Here is a 10750-nt window from a genome sequence, read left to right as displayed (position 1 = left end):
GTAGTAAAACTAACCCGAGCAATAAAAGGTGAATCACTGAAACTATTTTGCTGAAATAAATCGTCTTGTTTCAAAAATACATGTGTACAATTTTTAACTCTGTAACTGTTTTATTTTTCTATGTAAATTTCTATTTCTTTCTGTTTCACAAATGAAACTGGTGTGAGCCTCTCCGATTTTGCGGGGGAATCGAACCCTACGCCGATCCTCGTGGATCCAGATTCACTAAATTCCGTGCTGTGAGCAAGTCAATGTTGTAGTTCATTTCGTTCCTTCTGGACAGAAGCACCTCGAGAATACAGTTCCGTCGTTTTCAGGACAAATGTCTCTCATTCCTTTCAATCGAAGAACATTCACATACAAAAAAGTATGTTAAAATTGTTATTGCTATACCCGTATTGAGTCTGATAGAGGCGATCAGCCATCGTTTTAACCGCATTGAATTACTATAAGGAAATTAACGTTTTAACGAATTTTTCGTATCATCGTGTTCATATTAAACTGATTTTTACTAGAATTTGTTCTAAATTTGGCCCATACATTATACGCGAGTTACGTAATAGGCCATCTCGTAATAACGAGGTTCCACTGAAGCTTGTTGATTGATTAGAGTGAAATCGCCGGCTTGAAAATTCGCATCGCGTCGCTTGGCACACAATGCAAATATCGGTGATACCGATTCGCCGCTGTGTCACGGGCTCGCGGTACGGCGATATACGTGTTGCGGCTTACTTAAACCGTAAACGTTAATTAATATCGTAAGAACAAGAACTTTTCAGAAAAAGAAAAAAGTAGTCCAAAAAGAAATAACGCGTTAACCGATTACTGAATGAGTGCATAGTGTAAGATTTATTATCTATATTTGCTGAAAACGAATTTAGGTAAAAATCCCCTAGGTAATCTCCTTGGTAATTTTTTGAGAACATTTCAAAGCGAGAATCTCTAATTCTATTCATTTTCAATAAAACTGCAATACATGAATATCCCATTTCTTTATTCTTAGATAGAATTCGTAGAAAAATACTCAGAATTGTAGAATTTGTAGAATTAATAGAATTAATGAAATGTATTAGATTTTATCTGGAATATTTATGTACTATGAACTCTTTTTAACTTTTGTTATTGTTCACTGTGCGATACCATGAATTATTAGAAATAATGAACTTTTAATTTGAAATATCTCAAATTCACGCTAGTGCAGTTTTAATTTGAACTTTGCAACGAACTGTTTTAACTTGTTCACGTCCCGTGATATATTTGAGCTGTGATAGTATAAAAGAACTGTTAATTTGTGGTATTTTCAATTCAACTTGTACAATGAGATTGTATTTACTTGCACCCCATTCAAAAGGTGGGGGATAAGATTAAAACCCACTATTTACAAATAAAAAGAAATCTAAAATCCGAGAATTTATATATTGAAACAATCTAAAATATAAGGGCACGACGTTTCGATCTCACCCTAGAGATCATCGTCAGGTGTGAGATATTGAATATATATTTCTCTATATATATATTCTCTATATATTCTCTATAAATATATATTTCCTCTGTATATATACCCCTGTTTTTAGTCAATATCTCACACCTGACGGTGATCTCTAGTGTGAGATCGAAACGTCGTGCTCTTATATTTTAGATTGTTTCAATAAATAAATTCTCGATTTTAGATTTCTTTTAATTGTAAATAGTGGGTTTTTATCTTATCCTCTATTCACCACGTTTGAGTGTGGTTATCGTACCACGTGGGGGACACTTTGAAGGGGATTTTTGCTGCTAACTGCTGAAAACACCTTGAATAGTTTGCGAAGAAATGTCTGATGCATAACATCTCGTGTTCCAGATTGTTCTCAATCGTTCTACTGATACCTTATGTACAGTAAAAACCTCTTTCTTGTAGAAACACATATCGTTCACTGTTCCACTTAATCCCTTAAAGAAACCGTTAATAGGTTTGATTTCATTACCCAATGCTTTCATACACAGTCCAATGTATACGTCTTCCAGGTGAAAAAATGGAACGTTTTTCGACATGTGGTACAAATCCGCAGCGACTTTAGGCGTTAAGATGTACCCGGTTTGACCATCACAGAATGCTGGATATTGATCGTGTGGCCATGCCTGTCGTGACGCATAATACTTTGAATTAGGATTTCGGATCGGTAAACTCCCAGAGTAGCAAGAACCTCCGTAGTTTCTATCATTTATGAATTTCCCCATTTCCCCTCTTCTGATCATGTCCAACATTCTCGGTGTATTCACCCACATGTCATCGTCTATTTTAAGAATATACTTCGCGTTTTCACAATATGTACTCGCCCAATGAAACGCCATAAGTGATTTCCTGGTCAAATTATAATAACTATCGACGAAATCGGCTTGTATGATGTCGTGGTATTTTCTCCGCTCAAAATCCAAGACGGCTGTATAGACAGGAGCAACCGTTCCAAACAGAAACACATGGCGTACAGTAGCTTTGTTACCTTTACTTATGCTCGCCCACGTTTCTCGAATAATTTCTCTTTGAGGTCGATTCTTGGCGGTACTTAGCACCATCAGTAATAGATCTACATTACCGTTACTTTTTATACACATGTCATTTTCATTAATGATATATTGAAACGAATTTGAATTGCATGCATTACACGAATCGCGCCGAACACCGTCACCTGTCTTCTTTACGGAGACGTCAACATGCCCGGCTTCAGCTACAACAGCTTTTTTTGCGTATTTTCGGTTTCTATTCCCGTCGGTTAACTTACGTATGTCCAATGCTTGGATTTTTTCAGATTTTCTAGGTTGAAATTTCAAATATGAATTTTTTTTTTGTGCAAAATTCGTAGATTTTGCACTTGATTTTGCACTTTCGGTGACATTACGACTCCAGTTACTAGCACGAGTTTTGTATTCTGTTGATTTCGGATGACTGCGGAGTTGCTTTGCCACACGGTTACCGCCACGGATTTTTGGAAAAGCCGATTTAGATGCTAGTATCCGAGATTTACTTTCATGGGGAAACTGAAGTTTAGCATGCCTGTCAAAACTAATGGGCTTTGAATTCGGCTGGCTTGATTTGAACATTTTATCTAATTCCAATTTTAAGATATTTCGAACGTCCATCGTACGCTGGGTATGTGCCAAATTTCCATCTCTTTCTAGTAATACATCCTTAGGAGGGGATATTGATTTTAAAGGTTTGTGCTTCCACGAAATATTACATGCTACGAAAAAAACGATTGCGATAACGAAAGTTAATCCCCAATAGTTAGAAAATCGAAGAAAGAAACGTCTCATCGTGTCAGCCTTCGTAGAATGGATACCATAAAATCTGAAAATTGTAGGACATTTTATAAAAGAGCACATCCTACAATCAAAGCTACCAAAACAGTATCTACATGTATTTGGCTGTACCAACGCCTATTGAGTTAAAAATAGACGGATTTATTCCCGGGATTTATTATCTCAGTAGTAATCTATATAGTCTTTATCAGTGATTAAACGAATACCTGGAGACACTTTGTTGGTATTACCACGGACTGTATTAATTTTTCTTGATGTATATATTTTGAGATAGTACGTACCTATAGGTCCTACGTACCTTTTAGTTATGGAGGTATTGAATGTAAAGTTCCCTCTTCTCTATCTTATAAAAGTTATCTTTGTCTGTAGTAAACAAAGATAACTGTTACTGACCCTCCTCAACTCTCTTTCTCATTCAATTTTTAAAACGCAAAAAGAACAGTTAAATATATTTCATATCTTAAGGCCTACCTCAGACTAGAATTAAATATCCAAGTGCATCGCATGCGTCAGCTTAATGTCTGTATACCTCTTTATATAGCAATACACAGTTTGAGTACAGTACTACTGTGAATTGCTCAGTCATGCTACTAGACCAGCCCCAACGTGGTCACTGTCACTATTATTATAAATTGTGTACGAGGGCTACTATACAATTTTTACGCAAGCCTGTGGAACGCTATTAAAACATGACCAATCATACTTTGAACTTTCAGAAGCAAACATTTCAACTTCAGCCAACAAAATCGATTGTTGTCCTATGTTGGAGTCATTCTTTTTCTCTTCTTTAAAAGCAATTTGCGGTGAGTGTTATATCATATTTCATTGATCCATAGTTGGATTTTGACAATTTTAGCATCATTTTAGCATTTTAGAATTTTAGCATCATTTAAACCGTGTGAATCTCTTGTTTTCAGTTATGTACAATTCATTTCTCAAATTTGCAACAATGCGACATGAAAGCGATATAAAAACATGTGGCCAGTTTTTGCCGCACACGTAGAAGTTCAGGGACCTTAAGTTTGTTATTTTAAGAAATAATTCTCGGAAAATTCCAAACATTTCAGGAACTGTACGCCTCCTTTCAAGTGAAATTTAAAATGTAGAGATATCTTGCCTAGCTTTCATTCTATGGCTGCAGAGCGTCTTTTGCCATTTCGAGTTTTGGCGCTGATGGGCAAAACTAGGCAAGATAGCTTTACATTTATTAATATAGAGTACGGATCCGCCCAGCATTCTGCAAAAATCACCAAAAAACTATCAAAAAAACTTTTTTAAATCTTTCTTAGTCCTCCGTGTTTTCATCGAATTTTATGTTTGTAATGCCGTCTTGATTTTCAATCTAAAATGCAAACGTTATGTTTCAATCTCATTATGTGCAAAAAGGTTAGTTTTTTTAATTTCTACCATCATTTTAATCACACCTTTTCACACCTTTGCCTCTGTAGTCATTCCAAGGTATTTTTGTTTTCATTTCTTTAGTTTACTTCCCCGTAATTGAAAACTTGACATTTTCCAGAGTACTAGAGGTATGATAAAAAAATTCAAGAGAATTCAAATCTTTTGTTTTTCTCGCGCGAGAAAACCAAAAGTTTTGACTTCTCGCTCGGGAAAACCAAAAGACGGGCCAATGTCAAAATTTTTATCGTTCCTCTAGCGTAGGCCTACATAAATTGTTTTAGTATGGCCCGAATCAGCCACCATATAACCGCTCTTGTAAAAAGCATCTCGTGCAGTTTCAGAAAACTATATCTGCAACACAACAGATACAATTATTTAACAGTCTTATCAAACCAATGCTCGGTACCGGTAGTAAAGTCTTGGGTCTTACAGGAATAAGACCACTTATGAAAAAAAACCTGACTTAGCACTGAGACCTTGTATGTCTCTACGTCTTGTTTCTATCTAGAATCCTATACTACCGGTATATATAATTTAAAGATGAAAATATCATAAACTCATGTCTGCTATTCACATAATACTTAACCTGATGCCAATTTTACAACAAATAAGAATGACTTTAAAACTAGCAAAATATCTCTGCACCTCATGTTTTTTAATTAAAAAAAGTCCGGTGGCTTAAATAGCACGAGCATCTCACCCGAAAAAAGGCGGCACGAGGGAGACTACTGAAGACGCCAGGTGTCTACGTCACACTATTCTAAATGGAATCTTAGAAAATGGAGGATGAGGAACATTTCTTATCAAATTGCACTAAATTTAATGGATATGGAAAGACAAACAGCAAACTCGGCCGGCAAGGAAATTTTCAACTAACAATAACCGGGTCCCAAAACTACTAAAATTCACCGCATTGTTCCTGCGGCTGTAACCATGCACAAAGTCTATCATATGTATATGTCTGTTTTACTATTATTGTTTATCAGATGTTGATCATTTTTCGTACCGGTAGGGCCTACTAAATTTATGTAGTTGGCAGTCACAATTGTTTGCTGAATAAAGATTTGATTTGATTGGTTTACACTTAACAAATCAAGGTTTAGCCTATATCCTGATGATTTAACAAAAATATGATATCCAATTCGATTAAATATATAAATTGTACTGCGCCATCCGACTCAACCTAAACCAATCTCTTTCAATATCATGGGATTCGAACAACATTGCCCTGGAAGGGTTTGAAAAATAACCGAGCTTCAGTGACTTTGAAATATCCCCGACCTTTCGCCTCCATCCATCACATGTTCGAAAATGGCGTCCGGTGAGGGTCAGAAAAGGTGGGTATTTTTCCATTTTCGAGATATTTTGTGACGACGTCGTAGGCGCTTGGATATCAGGATTGACACTGGAAAAGAGAAGCTGATGCGCCCCAAGCGATAAGTTTAGATGCTTCTTTGATAATCGATTAGGACCAATAGATTAGCCTAAAAAGTCTGACTGTGGGTCGTAAAACTAAATAAAGTAGTCAAGTCAACCGAACGAAGACAGTCAACCACAGGCACTCGCCGATGGGCTTGGGATAAAGTTGCTGGGGTTTTTGATAGTGTATCTGTGTTTTCACTCATTAATCTGCAATGAATCCGAGAAAAAACGGCCTAACTGTTTAAAAAGATGATGGCCGCTGGCTCCACACACGGCGACCTCACAAAATACTGAACAAACTTCGTTTTTACTTTTATTTTGTATGACACTTACTAGTGATATGACAGATATATATCCTATTATTTCATCCGACTGTGAGACACTATCAATTTGTGAAATGTCTTTAGTAATATAAAAGAAAAGGTAGTTGGCGAAGCGTGAGCGTATAGGAAAAACTTTACAGGTGTTGAGACGGCAACACTAGGTCACCGAACGTCGTTCAACCGCTGTGTAACGTCATTAAGAAATCCCGCTGTATTTGAATATAGAAGGGGAATACTTGTAGCAGGTGCTCGTGTGACCTAGTGTTGCCGTCTCAACGCCTGTAAAGTTTCTCCTAAACGCTCACGCTTCGTCAGAATATGAAAACAATAATTCACCGCTAGACCGATGAATAATTGTTAAATATTGATCTCATTGCGAGCAGCACAGCGCGTCGTCATTCAATAACAAGTGCCGGCCGCCATTTTGTATCGCTCGCTTCAACGCAGGATTCCCTGTTCTGTTGTATGTCATGTAAAAGTAATTTCTGTTATTTTTTTCAGAATATTTACTCCAACAGTATTATGGGCGCAGCGAAATGATATCCTGTACATAACAATAAATGTTGAGGACATTCGTCATCCAGATCTGAAACTGGAGAAAGATTGCCTAAGTTTCAGGTAAGAGGACAATTGCAAAATGTTTCCTCCATTTAAGCCCATTGCATTTTTACCCCACTCGTCCCAGCAGGCTATTGCATTCTCTTTTCGTCCGTTCGCCCGTCCGTAGACGGAATCCAGTTATTTTGGGAAGTTTTGAAGACGCTTCAATGTAATGTCTTGATATTTGGGTTACACATGTATCTAAACTAGGCACATCTTCAGCCGAAAAACTGGCCCTGTCAGAATCAAGATGGCCGACTGGCAGCCATTGTTGTTCACCAAAATCAGCACTTTTTATACATTTTTGTTTTACCTTTGTCAGCAGTATGAGGTTGGCATTGAGCCAATTCATGTAAAATCGCGGTACGTTTTTAGCCCACTTGGGACTTTAGTCCCAGCGGGTTATTGCGTTCACTTTTCGTCCGTCCGTAGACAGAATCCAGTTATTTTGGGAAGTTTTGAAGACGCTTCAAGGTAATGTCTTGATATTTGGGTTACACATGTATCTACCCTAGACACATCTTCAGCCAAAAAACTGGCCCTGTCAGATTCAAGATGGCCGACTGGCAGCCATTGTTGTTCGCCAAAATCAGCACTTTTTACACATTTTTGAACTTTTTGAGGGAAATTTTGAAGACGCTTTGATCAATTACCTTGATCTTTCGGATATATGTGAATTCCCCCAGGGCCCATCAGCATAACAAAAATTGGGTCGATCGGACTCAAGATGGCCGTCCTATGACCTTTTTAGTGCCCAAAAATGTTAATTTTGGCTCAAATTCTGAGTCCTGTAGCTTCCTACTGGTTTATCATTTCTCATTGCAATTTGTGATGGGTATTCTTTGGAAAGGGATGTTTTATACCTGAGACAGGTATTTTTCATCAGCCAATTATGACGCAATTGGCGGCCATCTTGGTGTCAGCAGTACTCATTCGTAAGTGGGAAAAAGTATTTTCCACATTATATTGATACCTAAGCGTATTTTGTTACCACAATCATTTAGAAAGTTGTAGCTCATAACGTGTTCTATGATTGTGGTGAGTTTCAAGGTCATTGGTTTTTGTATATGGCCACCAGGGGGCGTTGAATAATGCAAAACTTAGTATTTCTATATTATATTCGTATCAATGCATATTTTGTAACCACAATCAATTACAAAGTTATAGTTCGTGACATTTTCTATGATTGTGGTGAGTTTCAAGGTCATTAGTTATTCTATATGGTCATCAGGGGGCGTTGAATAGTAGAATAACTTAGTATTTCCTTATTATATTGGTACCTAGGCATATTTTGTTACCATGATCAATTACAAAGTTATAGTTCGTGACATTTTCTATGATTGTGGTGAGTTTCAAGGTCATTGGGTTTTGAATATGGTCACCAGGGGGCGTTGAATAGTAGAATAACTTGGTATTTCCATATTAAAGTGGTAACAAGGCATATTTTGTTATCACAATCAATTACAAAATCGTAGCTGCTGACATGTTCTATGATTGTGGTGAGTTTCAAGGTCATTGGATTCTGTATATGGTCACCAGGGGGCGTTGAATATTGAAATTGTTAGATTGTTGAGCATTTGGAACCACTTCCCAAGTGGGCATGGTATCCCTGGACCCCTAGTTTATGTGTTTTTTTTCATTGGTTCTCGGGTTAAACAACTTATAATCGATGCGATTGAAGACATGACGAACCTCCGTCGATGACATGGTCAGCTTTGTTTTAAATTCGAGGAAAAACTGTTTTTGGCGAGAAAATTCTTAACTCTTGTGTATAAAATTGCAATAACCTCGATTGGGGGGCGTCGTCTCTACGAGCGATTGTGATTGGCTGTTTTTGGGATATACAGGGAATTCCGGCGCTACTAAAATAATTATGGGAAAGCCATTATTGGCAAATGTTTTATTGATGGGTTTCGTCGTCAGACGAACCCATCTATGGCATCGTCATCATGTCTGTCTGTCTGTCCGTCTGTGGATGTTTCTTTATGACACGATTTAAGCTGTTTGTGTGGACCGACGATTCTGTAATTTCACACAGGTATTCTCTACTTGATGTAGATGGTGCAGCTTGGTTTATATTTGATTCCGATGGTTATAAGTGCTCTAATTTGGTTAAAAGATAATTAACGTTACTCGCTAGTTCAAGCCGCTGTATAGCGCGTTGCTACGACGACGCTCGATCAACATACTGGTACTCGCTGTGTAATACTGAACACGTATATACCTGTAGATATTGATCGTACTAGCACCGGTTTTAGATAGCGCGCGCGCTGATCGGTCTTAACACTTCTCGGAACTGCTGTGCTAAATGCTGAGAGGCCGAATCTATGCCCAATCATTTATTGGGCTCGTCACATTTGATAGTGAATGGATAAATAACCGGTGTCAATGACGGTCGCTACTCCCCATCAGTATAACTCATCAGTATAAAAGATAATTCTTTTGAGTTTTTTTTTTCAATCCCCGAAGTTGTTGTTACTATGTTGACCTCGCCGTTTTATAAGCTTACCGATGATTCTTCTAGTATTTTCAGGGTCACAAGACATGACGAAGTTTTGTACAAATTTCACGAAACAAACAATTATTTAGGCGGCACCTGATCTATTGATTAATTATGATGAATAATGTTTATTTCATTAAAAATTTGTTTTTTTCAAACACTACTTTCATCGCACATAGCGTGATCGGTAGGCCCTACTATTCTACGGCAGGCCATGGACTCTTTCATGTGGTAGACCTATTACAAATGATACAACCCGCGCGTCCGTGAATAAGTGACACGTGGTGGGGCGGGTTGTGAGGAGCATCGAAACTAATCCGTCACAAATAATAGATAGAAAACAATACCTTAAGAGGTTAACTTTTATTAACATCATTACCAAATCAAAACCTGCACATCCTATCATAAATAGAAATTCTAAGAATTTATTTCAAAGAATAATAAATTACGTCTGAATATTGGGATTCGAACTCGTAGCATCGATTCAGGTGCCTTTCCCAAAGCGGGTATCCCGCGGGGAAACCCATTACTATTTATATCGAGAATCGCCTTTTTGACAGCGAGTTCGGTGAATGAAACAGAAACAATTACACAGAAACCCATCATGGAAAGTTTCTTTCTGGTTGGACTAGGTGCCGTATATGTGCGAATTTTAAATGCTCATTGCTGGTGAGAATATAATTATTTCACATAATGCCATAGGTGTTGTTTCATTTTGATACCCAGTGATTGTGTTGATTGAGATTGAAGTGAAGCGAATGTTCACTACACAAGGCCTCCACGTGCGCTGAACATCAGACTGTTGCACACACAAACACACGCTCATACAGACTACTATATGGTGATGCTGTAACGCTGCTTGGCGCGTGCATGTTTGGTATCATAACAGGCTGAATAATTGTCGTAGCAGATGAGTATGGAAGCCCTGAAACGACATTACGAATTACGTTTTATGTTTTACGAGTTACGTCATACGACTGACGTTTTGGGCAACGATTTACAACTAAATATCGTTTCAATTTATCGCGAGAGGTCAAGGTTTGTCGTGCACTCCATGAATAACGTTGCCACGTTGTAGCTTACAGAGGCAGCTCTGTGATGGCTTGCATTTTTTGCTGAATGCTTCCTCGATTAATTTTAGAATGATGATGGATGGCTTTGCAGCCCAATCGCGGTGCTTAGAAAATAAATATTCATTTCTAAA

The 10750-nt window shown here is 37.7% G+C and overlaps 2 protein-coding genes across 2 annotated transcripts in view; one reads left to right on the top strand and one right to left on the bottom strand.

Moving 5' to 3' along the window:
* Window positions 1–1776: 1776 nt before the first annotated feature.
* Window positions 1777–2595, bottom strand: LOC141911551 (beta-1,3-galactosyltransferase 1-like). Its single transcript, XM_074802541.1, has one exon. The coding sequence runs from the start codon at window positions 2593–2595 to the stop codon at window positions 1777–1779; it is 819 nt and encodes a 272-aa protein (XP_074658642.1).
* Window positions 2596–5994: 3399 nt separating this feature from the next.
* LOC141911867 (prostaglandin E synthase 3-like) overlaps window positions 5995–10750 on the top strand; it is a 29457-nt gene continuing 24701 nt past the window's right edge. The window contains exons 1-2 of the mRNA XM_074802940.1: window positions 5995–6038; window positions 6948–7064. Coding sequence (XP_074659041.1) covers window positions 6013–6038; window positions 6948–7064 — 143 coding nt within the window. The 5' untranslated portion in view covers window positions 5995–6012. The remainder of the gene's footprint in view (window positions 6039–6947; window positions 7065–10750) is intronic.

The sequence above is a fragment of the Tubulanus polymorphus genome, chromosome 10 (assembly GCF_964204645.1).
Source record: "Tubulanus polymorphus chromosome 10, tnTubPoly1.2, whole genome shotgun sequence".
Classification (NCBI taxonomy): Eukaryota; Metazoa; Nemertea; class Palaeonemertea; order Tubulaniformes; family Tubulanidae; genus Tubulanus; species Tubulanus polymorphus.
This window is presented reverse-complemented; position numbering and strand designations above follow the sequence as displayed.

Bases quoted from the DNA above. Each gene is read 5' to 3' on its own strand.
- LOC141911551 (XM_074802541.1), bottom strand. From the start codon at position 2,595: ATGTGTATAAAAAGTAACGGTAATGTAGATCTATTACTGATGGTGCTA.